The sequence below is a fragment of the Elaeis guineensis genome, chromosome 12 (assembly GCF_000442705.2).
Source record: "Elaeis guineensis isolate ETL-2024a chromosome 12, EG11, whole genome shotgun sequence".
Lineage (NCBI taxonomy): Eukaryota > Viridiplantae > Streptophyta > Magnoliopsida > Arecales > Arecaceae > Elaeis > Elaeis guineensis.
In genome coordinates this window covers 52,127,717-52,143,676 of record NC_026004.2, presented here as the reverse complement: position 1 = coordinate 52,143,676, position 15,960 = coordinate 52,127,717, and the positions used below count along the sequence as shown (strand labels likewise).

General features: G+C 37.0%; 1 protein-coding gene across 5 annotated transcripts in view; it reads right to left on the bottom strand.

Moving 5' to 3' along the window:
* Positions 1 to 14,655: 14,655 nt before the first annotated feature.
* Positions 14,656 to 15,960, bottom strand: part of LOC105033361 (CDPK-related kinase 3) — a 44,645-nt gene continuing 43,340 nt past the window's right edge. For all 5 annotated transcript variants that reach the window (XM_029261290.2, XM_010908124.4, XM_029261291.1 and 2 more), the window contains 2 exons: positions 15,068 to 15,235; positions 14,656 to 14,994 (listed from right to left, as the gene is read on the bottom strand). In XM_029261290.2, the coding sequence (XP_029117123.1) occupies positions 14,860 to 14,994; positions 15,068 to 15,235 (303 nt within the window). In that variant the 3' untranslated portion in view covers positions 14,656 to 14,859. The remainder of the gene's footprint in view (positions 14,995 to 15,067; positions 15,236 to 15,960) is intronic.

Genomic DNA, 15,960 nt, shown 5'->3' with positions numbered 1-15,960 from the left:
ATAGAAAAAGCACAAGTGGAACTTGCCAATTTCTTGGAGTTAACCTAATCTCATGGTTTAGCAAGAAACAAAATTCGGTGGCACTGTCTACGGCTGAGGCCGAATACATTGCAGCCGGAAGTTGTTGTGCTCAAATCTTATGGATTAAGCAATGTTGGGTATAAAATACCCGCGGCCGAAATTCCCATCAGAACGGCTCTGCCCGGACTCCTACGGGAGCCGGGCTCCACCTCCGACATCAGAAAGGCTCAGCCCGGACTCCTACGGGAGCCGGGCTCCACCGACGGCATCAGCACAGCTCCGCCCGGACTCCTACGGGAGCCAGGCTCCACCGCCATCAGCAAGTGCAGCTCCGCCCGGACTCCTACGGGAGCCGGGCTCCACCGCCATCAGCAAGCGCTGCTCCGCCCGGACTCCTACGGGAGCCGGGCTCCGCCGCCAACATCAAAACAGCTCCGCCCGGACTCCTATGGGAGCCGGGCTCCGCTCTCAATATCAATCGCTGGTAAGCTCAATCCGGACTCCTATCAGAGCCGGACTTCACCCTTGACTTTGTTTGCAGCAGCTCCTCCCGGACTCCTACGGGAGCTGGGCTCCACCTTCGACATCAGAGCGGCTCCGCCCGGACTCCTACATGAGCCGGACTCCACCTCCGACACCAGAACGGCTCCGCCCGGACTCCTACGGGAGTCGGGCTCCACCTCCGACATCAGAACGGCTCCGCCCGGACTCCTACGGGAGCCGGGCTCCACCTCCGACATCAGAGCGGCTCCGCTCGGACTCCTACGGGAGCCGGACTCCACCTCCGACACCAGAACGGCTCCGCCCGGACTCCTATGGGAGTCGGGCTCCACCTCCGACATCAGAACGGCTCCGCCCGGACTCCTACGGGAGCCGGGCTCCACCTTCGACATCAGAGCGGCTCCGCCCGGACTCCTACGGGAGCCGGGCTCCACCTTCGACATCAGAGCGGTTCCGCCCGGGCTCCTACGGAGGCCGGACTCCAACCGCGGCCGAACCTCAATCGACAGATCCGCACCCCCTCGGCAGATCGCGACAACAATCATGATCCTGTTCCAGGTCCTACAGCGGATTCTACGCGGCTCCAGCAACGGACCCATTACTCCCTGACAGGCTGTAGCAAACGGCCACGATTCTGTCCCACTCCCTGCGGCAGGTGCTGCACGATCCCACTACTCACTGACAGCTAGCGGCAACGGACGCCGCCCCACTATCCGCAACAGGCCATACGTGGCAGACTATGACAACAGCCACGAGTCTACCCCACCACTCTCCACAATTAATTTCCCTGACCGTGGGCGGCCCACTACCAGACGGTTACACACGTCGCCATCAGTCCGTTGCCTCCCCCGCCTATAAAAAGGGGAGACTCAGATACGTTATTTTTTTAAGCTCATTTTTCTTATCTCAAAACTCTGCTAAATTCTCCGTTCGAGCACTCCATTCTTGTTGAGGCAGAGAACTGACTTGAGCGTCGGAGGGTCTTGCCGGAGCAACCCCACCTCCGGTTTAGACTTCCCTTGCAGGTCCCGACGGCGACCGCGGCCTCCTCAACTCCAGCTTCTCCGGCGCAGGTGGATTTTTGCACCAACAAGCAACAACTCGAAGATTTTGGAATCAAACTTAATGAAACACCAATAAGATGTGACAACACAAGTGCCATAAATCTATCTAAAAATCTAATTCAACACTCAAGATCTAAACATATTGAAATAAGACATCATTTCATAAGAGAACATGTTCAAAACAAAAATATAATTTTTGAATATGTTTGCACTGAAAATCAATTAGCTGATATCTTTACAAAGGCCCTTAGTGAGGATAGATTCTGTGAAATTAGGAGAAATCTAGGAATTCTAGATCCATATGCCTAAACTTCTCTTAATTGATATCAAATATTCTTAGAGCCCAATTTCCAACAACTATCCTGGTCCCAAAAGCTCAAATTTATCATTCTAAAAACTTATCATTAAGCAAAATTCTTTCACCCAAAATTTTGAATTTTTTTAGAATTTATTTGTATTTTTTCTGAATTTCTGAACTTCATGAGTCGACCTCCATGAGTCGACTCAATGGCAAACTTGTAAATCCCACCAACTTTCAACGGGTTCATTGTTTTTATAAGGGTTACTGTTTGTGAGACGACTCATCTTCCCATCGTCCTTCTTCCAAAAGCCGTCTTCTCCAACTCTTTTTGCTCCAAATCCAAGGATTAATTTCGAGACAATTCTCCCTCCTCCTCTCCACCAAAAATCATCACCTTAGAAAGGAACTTTTCGGGCTTTCTCGCATTGCTTGGCGCGGTTGGAACGTGCCCTAGCACTTCACCAATCTTCCAAAATCCACTTCTTTTCTCCACCAAAATCCCTCCTTTCTCTCTTGTGATCCCTCCTCCACTGAATTCAAGTCTCCTTGCCTGCTACTATAGTGGATATGGCTCCAAAGATGAAGCTTCCCCAAAGAAGAAAATCAATCCGTGAGCCTGAAGAAATTGTCCGAAAGAAAAGGCATGCTCAGTCTTCAACTGCTCCCACTCCAGTTTCAGTACCTGCTCAAGGTCCCTCTCAATCCTCCATAAGCCCCAGTGTAAATCCTCTTTCTGATAGAAAAGTAGAAACCGGGAAAAATATAGATTTTCGGTTCTTTGAGAAAGAAGGTTTTACTTTTGCAAGTAAAATTAAAAACCAAGGATGGGAACTCTACTGCTCCCTTAAGGAAGTCACCTATGTTGACCTAGTTAGAGAATTCTACCAGAACCTACATTATGGAAGTGGGTCAGTGACTTCAACTGTCAAGGGAATTGATATCTGCTTGGATTCTAGGATATTGGGAGAAATACTTCAGTTGCCTAGTGAAGGATACTCATATATAGAACTCCCAGTAAAAGAAGAGGGGATCAGAATTATCTTAGGAGAAACCTATTCAGGAAGTTTAAACAAATTGGAAGCAAAGATTTTGTCCATTGAGATGAGGGTCCTGCATCAGATGGTAACAAAGCTCTTCTTTCCTAGGAGTGGTAGACATGACTTACTTTCCAGCAGAGATGTATGTGTCATGTTTCATGTCATCACTCAGACCCCCCTAAACCTCCCTGCACTTATGATAGAGGCCATGAGAGAAACTTTGAACAGATCCAAGGCACACTTGCCTTATGGTATGGCCCTTACTAGAGTATTTAGGAGGTTTGGAGTTAGCTGTGAGGGGGAGGCACCTACCAAGCTCTCACATGTGGACACTTTCAACCAACACAGCCTGCACCGAATGGGAATTACAAAGACTGATGGTGGTTGGATCAAGGGCTCTGAAGAAAGAGCTGAGGATAGAGCTGAAATAAGAGCTGAGGATAGAACTGAAGGCAGAGTAGAAGAAGAAGGTCCATCTTCTCCTATACATGACTTCAGGGCAGCATCACCAGATACCCAGTTCTTTCCTGATACAGAGGCTGGCCCTTCAGAGTTTACTAGGATGCCCACACCAGTGTATCAGCCAGAGAGCAGAGCACCTCATTCAGAGTTCAGACTGGCTGACGATCAGATCGAGCATATTTCACAGCGTGTGGCTTCTTTGCTGTCTAGTCAGTGGGGTAGTACTTCTTTTGCACCTGGAGCCACCTCTTCTGATCAGACCATTACTCCCCACATCTCCACTGTATTTCAGATGATTTCAGATCAGTCCATCAGGATACAGCAGCTTGAGGACACAGTCTGGAGACTTACTGGCAGAGTTCTTGACTTGCAGGGGCAAGTCCTTGCTATGGCCCATCCCAAGCCACAGGAGTCAACTATTGAGGTCACAGACCTCACTGCAGAGGCTGGCAGACTCAGAGGAGCACTAGAAGGTGGATATGAGCTACTGAGGAAAGAGATCCGAGGATCGAGTGAGCATGCTACCACTCAATTCACTGCTCTACTTCAATCTGTTTTCAGAGCACTGAATGTACTTGATTCTATCAGACTCACCCTTTCTGTTCAGTCCTTAGCATCTCAGCGTTCTCAGCCTCCCAGTTCATCTCGTTCTCCTGCTCATGCCAGAGGCAGACGGGGTAGAGGACGCACTTCTGATCCATCAGCTTCTCATACCATATCTGATAACTCCGATCCATGATTTGTCTTGATCGTTACTAGGTCCTAGGAGTTAGTATCTTGTTCTAGGATCTGTACCTTGGGGCCATGTATTGACAATTAGCTGGTTGATTTTTATAATATGAACTATGTATTGAAACAATTATGATTTTAATGGAATCATCTTTTACTTATATTTTTACCTTTTTGTAATGATATCGATCATATTTTGGTTATATATTTTCTTCTTGTTGAAATATTGTCTTCTCTTTGTTGTTGTTTGCTGTTGATAATTGCTATATTAAGGGAGAGCAAACATCTGTGAAAAACTCTAAAGGGGAAGAAATTAAAGAATGTTTCTGAAAAAGGAAGAGTTAACCATGTTTGATGATGTCAAAAAGGGGGAGAAATTAAACAAAAACAAAAATTAAAATTAAATAAAAATTAGAGAAATTAAACAAAAACAAGAATTGGAAGATTAAATAAATATTGGAGAAATTAAACAAAAATAAAAATTAAAATTAAACAAATATTAGAGAAATTAAACAAAAACAAGAATTGAAAGATTAAACAAATATTGAAGAAATTAAACAAAAATAAAAATTAAAATTAAACAAAAATTGAAGAAATTAAACAAAAACAAGAATTGGAAGATTAAACAAATATTGGAGAAATTAAACAAAAACAAGAATTGGAAGATTAAACAAATATTGGAGAAATTAAACAAAAATTTGATAAATTAATCAAAAAGGGGGAGAAATTAAACAAAAATTTGAGAAATTTGATATCAGACAGAAATTAAACAAAAAGCCATCCATCAAAAGCAAAATCATAAGTGCAATGCAAATAAGTAATTTTTTATATGCTCTGATATATTTCAAAATTCAAACTTGCTCTGATATATCTTTTGAAATTTACCTTGATACATCTTAAGAAATTTGATTTACTCTGATACACCCTAAAATTTCTTTTAACTTGCTCTGATACAGTGTGAAATTTTCTCTGATATATTATAACATTTACTCTGATACATTGTAAAATCTTTTCTGATAACATTGTAAAAATTATTTTTCTTGCTCTGATACATTGCAAAATTTATTTCTTTTCTCTTGCTCTGATATATCTTAAGCTCAAAATGAGTTAATACACTTAAGCTCAAAATCAACTCTTAAACATACTTTGGCACACATAATTTTTTAAGCACATAAGTATTTTTTGCTCTGATGCTAAAACTAAAATCAAATGAGAATGGAATTTTCAAAATAGAGCTCAATCTGATAACAAAAACAAGTTTTCTGCTCTAACACCAAAATCACATAATCAAATGAGCATATCTTCAAACCCTTAAGCAAATGGACAAATTATTTTTGCATATGACTATTTATATTACATGCCAAAAGAATCATACTCTTTTCAAGCATATACACCTATAATGTATTCTTTTGAAATTAATGCATTCACATAAATGTTTTTGTTCAAATATTTTGTCATCATCAAAAAGGGGGAGATTGTTGTTCCTAGATTGATTTTGATGATTACAAAGCAGATTGAAGGGGTACAAATAATTTTAAAATAAAAAAGTCCTTATGCTCTTCAAGGGCAAAATTGTAATTTCACTAAAAATCCTGATTTGATAGTATCATTTGATAAAACAAATGATTTGAAAACTATTGGTGAAAATTTCATTATTTTTGGACTTATATTTTTGAAGTTATGAAGGTTTGAAGTGCATGAGTCGACTCATGAGTCAACTCATGGCACTGTGAGCTGATTGACATGCAAAAATTCTCCTTGGCATGCTAGTTTTCTGGCTTGGCACGACCTGTGAGTCGACTCATGAGTCGACCCACAAGGCATGAGTCGACTCATGAGTCGACCCCTGCTGATTTGAGCCAAAAATTTCCAAAAACGCATTCTCTGGTAAATGCAACAGAAGTCGACTCATGAGTCGACTCCTGATGCATGAGTCGACTCATGAGTCGACCCCTGCGACGGAAAATATCAGCAACGGCTATTTTTTTATCCATTTTAATTGCCTTTTATGCTTCCTAAAATTGCTCTAACGGCTCTTTATCTGCCTAAATTATTTTCTCTTGCTTCTAATGCTGTAAAATGCTTAAAATGGTGAAAGAAATTACAGATTAAATAGAGATCAAACGTGAGATCAAAAAGAAGAGAGAGGATCCGAAATCTGCACGAAAAAGCCTGAGATCAACGAAATATCCAAAAAGAAAAAGAGAGAGGATCCACAATATACAAGAGAGATTGTGAAAGAGAAAAGCAAGAGCATTCAAAGAAAGGATCTTTCAAGCCTATTGTTCAATCTTGATCAAGAGATCTTTCAAAGCTTTCAAGAGATCTTCAATCAACGATCAACCTCTTCTTAAGCATTCGTTCAAGCGTTCATCCATCTTGAGAAAATTTAAAAAGGGTTTCTTCATTTGAGTAAAATTTTTATTGTTATATTCGCTCATTTAAGGAGCTGTTATTGTATTAATTTGTGCTTTAAATTCTCTTACTCTTGTAAGTAATTGTTCTTGTTTTTGGAGGATTTTCAAAACAAGGAAAGGTTGATCCGAACCTGAAATCGGAGTATTTTGGGTTTACTTGTACCCGGAAAATAAGTGATCTAGCTTGGGATAGCTAGTGTCGGAGTTTCCGACGTTTTGTATTCGGGTTGAATACAAAGTATAGTGGATTGAAATTCCCAAGTAGGATCTTGGGGAGTGGATGTAGGTGCAAGGTTAGCACCGAACCACTATAAATCCTTATGTTTGTGGTGTGCTTTATCGCTTCACTTTATTTCTTTATTATATTTTTGCATTTCTGCTTTAGGTAATTAATATTGAATTAAAGTCTTTGTTTTGTTCTTCATAAGTAATCAGTTGGGCTTAAAATTTTTAGAAACCCAATTCACCCCCCCTCTTGGGTTGCATAGCTGGGCAACATTTATAGCAAAATATACATAGATTAAATAATTTAATCTACAATGCATGCATAGATCAACTCTAAAACTATCATATAGGATCTACAATATGAATTAATATGCATATATATAAATCTGAAATCTAAAATTCAGCAAATATAGATCTTATCTATATTATATTTAGATCATATCTAAATATGAATTGAGTTCAAAACTTGATACCTGAGCGTAGGTAGAAGATCACCATATCCAAAATTCATGATAGTTGATTTTTCATGATGCTCAGCAACCGCACATGCATCCAACCTCTACGGATATCTATACGAAGCCCTTATGCTGATCGGTCTCCTCAAGAGTACTAGCCGCAAAAACACCTTTTGTTGTTGACTAATCTAGGAGGAACATGAAGAAGATGAAGAACAAAGAGACCCTCTCTTTTTCTTTCTGGATCTACGCATCAAATCTCTATGATAGAGATCTAGAGAAGAATCATTTCTTCTCAATTCTCCTACACACAAGAGAGAACCTTTCCTCTTCCTTTCATGCCTTCAAGAAGAACTTTTCTTCATTGATTTTTTATGATAAAAATTAGATCTAATCTAATTTTTCATGCAGAAAATAACATAGAATCCTAAGTCCTAGAAGAACTCAAAAGAGAGACCCAAGAGAAGAATCGTTCTTCTCTTTTCTTCTCCCTTTTTCTCTTTGATCTAAAGCCCTAGGAAGCCCAAACACCTAATCAGATGTTTTTAGTATTTATTCTTTAAATTTTAATATTAAAAATCAAATCTAATCTATTTTTTATATTAAAAAAATAAAAAAAATCAGAGAGAAGAACTCCTTCTCCAAAACTGCACACTAGAAAGAAGAACTTTCTTCTTCTTTCTTTTTCTCTCGTTGGGAAGAACCTTTCTTCTCCATTTTCTACTATAAAATCAGCAAGAGCAGCTCTCTTTGATGCCTTGAAACCAGCAGCAAAATCCCTTTTAAAGAGGCATGAGATGAGGGCTTGGCATGTGGAGTTTTGGGCCATCCTTCTTTTTAGGCGACTTGGAGAAAGGGGCCGCCATCCTTTTTCATGGAAGAGAGAAGAGGAGTGCACTTCTTCATTGGGCATTTCCACGATGAAAGGAGAGGAGGCGTGGAAAACAAATAGGAACATGGGGTTTTAGAGTTGGTTAAGTCTGTATCCAAATAGGACTCATAATTCTTAGTTTAACTCTAATTAATTCTTGAACCCAATCCTAACTAACTTAGGAATTAGTTATAACAAACTAACTAATTAGGTCCTAGCCCAATTAGAAAACTAATTAGGCTCTAATCCAACTAAAAAATTAGTTAGATTAAGACCCCATCAATCCAGGAATTGATTCCTCTTATCTTATTGGATATCAAGAAAGCTTTTGATCAATAGGACTTGATCCAATCAAGCCTATTATCTAATAGGATTTGATCCAATAAAATCTAAATCAAATTAAATTGAATCCTATTTAACTCAAAATTTGATTTGCATCCTTAAGATCAATTGGAACAAGCCTTGTTATCCACTAGGACTGGATCCAATCAATCCAAAGCAAACCTAATTGAATCCAATTCAATTAGATCTAATCTAATCCTCATTACTTAATCAAATTGAGTCAATTAACAATCAAATTATTAATTAATTATTCTTCTAATTTATCAACCATTAGTAAATAATTTATTATAACTTTTGCATAGAGTTAGTCATCAATCACATTGATAATTAGATCCTTTAACGATTCATAATCGTCGATCAGTCATTTGATCAGACAAGTACTTTTATGTGTATGACTCCATAGATTCGAATCTAAACCGGTAGTATAAGAATAATTTTTGTACCAATTGATGTAACCATCTAACAATAGGATCCGACGTTCGGATAGGCTAAATGTATGCTTAGCAACACTCTAGAACCAACGTAGATATAGTTACCGTATAATTCATTCCTTTGACTCTCAATGCTCAAGGATGACTTAGGGTTAAACTGTCAACACTAGATGAGTGGTCCACATTTTATCTTAATTTCAAAAATCTTATGACTTCTGACTAGGATTACTCTGGCCAGAATTTTACTGAACTGAAACACAGTGATGCATCATCTCCAATTTTACTTGGAGCGATCAATCTCTTCTTACTCGTACTCAGACTTCACAAATACTTGACCGTACCTAGAAACTTTTCATCACCGAATTAAAAATTTGGATAGTCCGGCACCAAAGCACAGTAAGTTACTTGCAAGTCACCGAGGCAGTCTCAGGTCAGAGGGACACTTATACCCATATCCCATCAGAGCAACCCTTAACAGCAGAGTACTCCGAAGTTAGTCACGCTCAGTGAAACGTACTCCTATATTTTACCAGTATGCCATATTCATGTCACCACACACCTTGGTTAAGAGGACAACTAACTAATATGGCACACAACGACCTACACTTGATACAATTATCATCCTTGTAACAATTATATCATTTGATCACAAGCAGGATCTAAGAACCACACGATAAATCCTCCTTTATCATTTTAGAAGTAGCTCTAAGGACTTTATCATAACATATGAGTTCTTTTTAGGAAGATATATTCTTTATGATGAATCTATTAGATAACATTTATCATTTTATAATTCATATACATGTATGGAGTACAATCATCTACAATCTAGATGATTAGCTTTAGGACATATTTATCAATATCTACAATCCTATTTTGTTGAAATATTCTAGGTGCAGAAAAATTGTGATTAATTTGTTTATCGTTATAAAAATTTTTAAAATACTGATTTTTAAATTCAGTTCTATGATCACTATGAATGATACAATGGATGTGTTCTTTTCATTTAAAATTTTTCAATAAAATTTGATAAAAGCTGAAAATGCTTCATCTTTTTGTACTAAAAACATAAACCAAGTAAAATGTGAGAAATCTTCTACAATCACAAGGTCATATTTTTTACCTCTTAAACTTGTAGTTCTAGTTGGACCAAATAAATCCATATGAAGTAATTCTAAAGGTCTGATGGTTGAAACTATTTCTTTTGGTTTAAAAAAATTTCTTGTTTATTTTTTAAGTTGACAAGCATCACAAATTCGATTTCTTTCAAATTTTTATTTTGATAAATCTTTAATAAAATCTCTCTTAATAAGCTTTGAAAGCAAATTTATACTAGTATGATAGGATTTACGATGCCACAACCAACTAGTCTCACTAACCTTGGCATCCATTGCAACAAGACATTGGTTATTTTTCATATAAAGATTGTCTAGATCAACTATGTATACATTATCATGTCTATGTCCAATAAATATGATGCCATTGTCATTAGGACTAGATACAATGCATAATAATGATTCAAAAGTTATCTTATATCCCTTATCATAAAATTGGCTAATACTGAGTAAGTTATATTTTAATCCATCTACTAATAATACATTTTGAATGGTTGTTGAGGGTGATATTTGAATGTTACCGATACCAATGATGTGGCCCTTTCTATTGTCTCTAAAGGTAACAATTCCTCCATCCTTTGATTCAAAAGTGACAAAGTGTGATTTGTTATCGATCATATGTCTTGAGCAGCCACTATTAAGGTACCAAAGTTTTTTACTTCCTTTAGCTACAAGACATACCTATAAGAAGAAATCAAGAGGAAGCTTTAGGTACCCAAGTTATCTTAGGTCCTTTATGGTTAGTTCTCATGGTTCCTTTTGGAACCCACACTTTTCTAATCATGTTTTCATTCAATTTTTTGAAGTCACATGTATATGATTTATGTCTTATCTTTCCACAACAAAAATATGTAATGCTTGAAGCGGTATTTGATAAGGCTTCTACAAAGAAATTTTTGAATAATTTTTGTCCTTTTTGAGATTTGAATCCTAGACCGGCTTTATTAAAAATCGCTCTTTGTTCATTTAAAATTATTTACAACTTTTTTGAGCTAAAGGTAAACTTTTCAACAAAAGATTTTATCTTTTTCAATTCATCTTTTATTTTCTTGTTTCCATCCATATAAACTTTAGCTTCTTTTGAGATCTCTTCTTTTTCATGGATCAAACTGAGATTTTACATCTTTAGTTTTTTATTTTTCAATCTTGCTTTATTAAATTTAATCAAAGGATCTAAAAATGCCTCTTGCAATTCATCAAATATAAAATCTAAGAAAGTTTCAGCATTTACCTCCTCTTGATGAGCTATCAAGCAAAGGTTGGCCACTTCTTGTGCTTCTTCATCGAAGCTTGAGTCTTCGCTATCGCTCCATGTTGCCATCATTGCTTTCTTTTTGATCTTTTTGTTTGATTTCTTGAGTAGGGGGCAGTCCATTTTGAAGTGATCGGACTTTTTGCATTCAAAGTATATGAGGAGTTCCTTGTCTTTTTCTTTCTCCCTATCTTTGCTCGGTTCTCCTTTAAATAGCCTTCTCTTAAAATTTTGGTTCTTTCTTTTCATGAATCTCTTGAACTTTCTTGCTATTAATGTCAAATCATCTTCTTTACCTTCATCAATCGACTCATCACTTTCATCATCTTCCAATACGATTGATTTGAGGGCGATAGTTTTTTTCTTTTGACTTTCCTCCTCAATATTTTGCTTCATAGTTAACTCATGGGTCATAAAAAAACCAAAAAGTTCATCCAATGATAGCTTGTTGAGGTCCTTGGCTTTTTAGATTGCGGTAACTTTAGCCTCCCACGTGTTTGGTAGTGACCTAAAAATTTTACGAACAAGTTCATTGTTAGCATAAGATTTTTTCAAACTTTTTAGACTATTAATGATATCAGTAAATCTAGTGAACATATCGATAATAGATTCATTTGATTTCATTTTAAACAATTCATATCTATGAATAAGCATTTTAATCTTAGATTCTTTAATCTGGTTTGTACCCCCATAGATAATCTCCAACCTATCCCAAATTTTCTTAGCAGAAATGCAAATAAAAATTCTATTAATTCATTAACATATAATATGCAATATAAAATATTTATAACTTTTGCATTTAACTCAATCAATTTCATATCAAGCTTATCCCAATCTTTTTCAGATTTAGGAACATCTTTACCATCTACTTTAATTATGGGTGTCTAAGGATCTTTGATTATAACTCTCCAAAGTTGATAATCAAGTGTTTAAATATAAATGCACATGCATGCTTTCTAATAAGTATAATTTATTCCATTGAACAAAAATGAACGGTTGGTCGATTGCCCTTCGGTAAGATACGCACTCATTTGGGTTGCCATTTGATCTTAACTCTTGATTGTTAGATCAAATATAAGTGAGTATCGGACTCTGATACCACTTGTTGCCCAGCAAGACAACCCAAGAAGGGGATGAATTGGATTTTCAAAAATTTAAATAAGATATTTACTATTTTTGCAAAACAGTAAAGTGATAATGAGTGCTGAAAGTTACGTGATTAAGTAAACTAAAATGCAAAAAGATGATAAGCAAAAAAGCAAACAAACAGCAAATAAACACCATAATTTTTATAGTGGTTTGGTGCCCCCAGCACCTACATTCACTCCCCAAGACTCACTTGAAAATTTCACTATAATCTGTCCAATATTACAATTGGATAGTTTTTTTGGACTCACTATCCAAAACCCAGTTGGTTTTATGCCGAATCACCAACCACAACCTATACAAAGTCACCCGTTGGCTTACAATCCAATTTTCAAGTTTGGACAAGTAGCCTATCCCCTAGCTTCAAAATCCAATTGAAGCTAGTTGCAATGAAAGATGAAAGAAAAGAATAATAAAACACTAAAGCTTCTTTAATGAGTAAATGATTATCGTTGAAGCTTGACTCTTCTTTTGTTGTGGAAGCCTTTGGAGGGAGGAACTTGTCTTCCAGCTGAAGGAACTCTCTTGAGTTGTTTCAAGTAGTTGGAAAATGAATGCTCTCTTTTTAATACCTTTTGGACTTTTTACTCTTGATTTTTGCTTCCTCACTTTGATTCTCTTGTCTTGTCACTTCAAAAAGTTATTGGAGACTTTAAACTATTTAGAACCTTAGAGAGTCGTTTCTAACTATTAAAATTCAAAAAATAGCCATTAGAAGCGTTTCTAGACCGCTCTAAATTTTCTGCATTAGAAGCGTTTCTAGACCGCTCTGAATTTTCTGCAGAACTAGCCGTTGGAACTCGAGTTGACTCGAATTGAGTTTGAGTCGACTCGAATGATCTTCGAGCCTGTCTTTGGAAAAACATCCCTCCTTGTCTTTTCTGGTAACTTCGACTCGAATTTATCAAGTCGACTCCAAGTGCTACTTGACCCGATACATTTTTCTATTCTGAAATTTTACTTTTCTGCCATTCTATATTCAAGTCGACTCAGATCAAACTTGAATCAACTCAAAAGCATGCCAATTGAAACTTTTGTGTGCCAATATTGCTTTTACTTCACCATTTCAGCTTGAGTCGACTCGAAGTGCCCTTCATTGAACTTTTTGTACACTTTTTCATTTGAAATATTCTTCGATTCCAATCTTTGGATATCTTTTTTCAACTTTATTTTAGATGTGTGTTACACTCAAAAGCTTCCATATTCTTTTTATTTATTTTTTATTATAGTTTTTAAAATTATTCTCTTGATACCCTACAACTTTTCTGAAATATAATCTAAAAGAAATCATTAGTCCAAATATATATTCAAACATTTTGTTATTCATCAAAATCAATCTTTGAAGTTAATAAGACCCAACGACAGCCAAACTAGGCCAAAGCCTGATTAGATTATGAAGAAATTCTTTGTATACCGCCCGCGGTGTACATCATCCGATTGGGTCACGTATCCACCACTTTTCAATACGCATTTAATGCCCACAAATCTATTTTTTTATTTAAAATTTTGAATAATAAAAATACTCCTTTTCTTTTGAAAAAATTATGACATCCTATGTCGATATTATGACATCCTATATTAAAATTATGATTTTCTACACAGAATGTCATATTTTTTTCAACTGGATGTCATAATTTTGATGGAGACATTTTCATCATTAAAAAAATTATGAAACTTTTCAATTACGAAAATATTTTTCTTCTTTATAACATCCTATATAAAAAGTCATAATTTCAACGCAGGATGCTATAATGTCATAATTTTTTCAGAATGAAAGAGACATTTTCGTCATTCAAAATTTCAAAAAAAAAATAAAACTACAGACATTAAATGCACGTTGGAAAATGATGGCTGCGTGACCCGATCAGATGAAGCGATACACTCCATATTGAATTTTCTACACCACGGACAGTGTAAAAAGAATTTTCCATCGATTATGTTATGCCTTAGGCTGAAGGCAACCCAAACCCGGCCAGGCCAGGCCAGTGAACAGGTCTACTCGCAATACAGAATAGATATACACATAACAAAACTTCCAGCCATTTTGATGCAAACAAAACTTTTACTGTGAACAAGCAAACAAAAATGTTTCAAGGTAATTAGGCATCTTCGCTCCATACATGAAATGATATTTGGCAACCCCTAGAATCAATTCCAGTTGCAGCACTTACAAGATGAATGAGGAAATGTCCCTGTTGAAACTCCTACCGGATGGGCAAAACAATACAGGCCAGCCACATGATCAAAGTGCTAGTGTTAAACATAATACCAGAAGCGATGGAAGGATATGGTTAAGTCAGCAACTACATTTCCAGATGAACGTTCATTACACTTCAATACAGATTTTATCTTTACATGCGTTCTCTACAACATATATGTCAAACATTAAGAAGAAAAAGAAAAAAATAAATTATCAGGCAAAGGAAATGATGGGAGTGACGAAAATTGCAGGCCCTATATTGAATAATTTTAATATTAGAAGCAATTACATTAACGACATCTCATGTTCGAGCTACGAATTGTGACACCATGCAAAAACTTGGTGAAACCAAGAAAACTGAGCTTGCCATCTGATTGTCTGATCCAGTCTTGCACAATGGAATGGGCAGTAGGAAGGTTCCATTCCTGCAAACAGAAGTTCATCAGGTTCAAATAGATGGTTGCTTTTGCATAAAATCTCAGAACATTGTATCGGTACCTGCACCAGTTCCTCTATAGAGATTACTCGATTTCCCTCCTTTTCAAAATACTCAAAAGCTGTACTTGCAATCTGTTCCCAGCCCTCCAAAGGCTCAAACTGGTAAGGACTGATGGCAGCAGCACAGAACTCTTCAAAGTCCATCCTTCTATACAAGAGCGGTTCCATCTGGGATTTAAACAAAATAGTAGTTACTGGGCCTGTTATTTTGCGATAAAATATATTCTAAAAATGCAGGATCGATGAGTCCTCAAAATAAGAATGTCATAAAGAGGATCATGGAATTATACAAAGGAATAAAGATGAGAATGATTTACTAAAGATCAAATTGTGAGCAGGAAAATGATGAGCTTAAAATGTAACAGCAACGACCATAGCCTCCCACACATTACCACAGCAAAAGTCATTCACCTCTCATACTAAAACATGCAAAGCTTCAAAATTTTGAATTATTGTCCCCTACTAATATTATTTCACTATGAATAACTGTAATGATATTTTGGGATATGTACAGCTTGGTCATGCCCAATAGGCTGCAGCATCAATAGGCTGCAGCCCAATAGGCTCTGAAGACACACGAAACTTTCCCATACAGGCGCCAGAATATGTTTCACATGGAATTCCATTTGATGGCCAATCAGCCAGGTGAATGACCTTCTGTTCTCTAGTGGAACAGTTCAAATGAAAAAAGATCAATCTTCCATAATCAAGTAGATCAAAAGGTACGGGCTGTATAAGTTGATCAGATTGTTCTGCTGGGCAAACAACCTAAATGGCTGTCTTGAAATTTCCTGCTGTTAGCCAGAACTATCAGCTGATCAGCTCCATCCACATTGCGTTCTACAAGAGTTGAAAGTACGAGACGGTGGCTATAAATGGATACTTAATGTAAA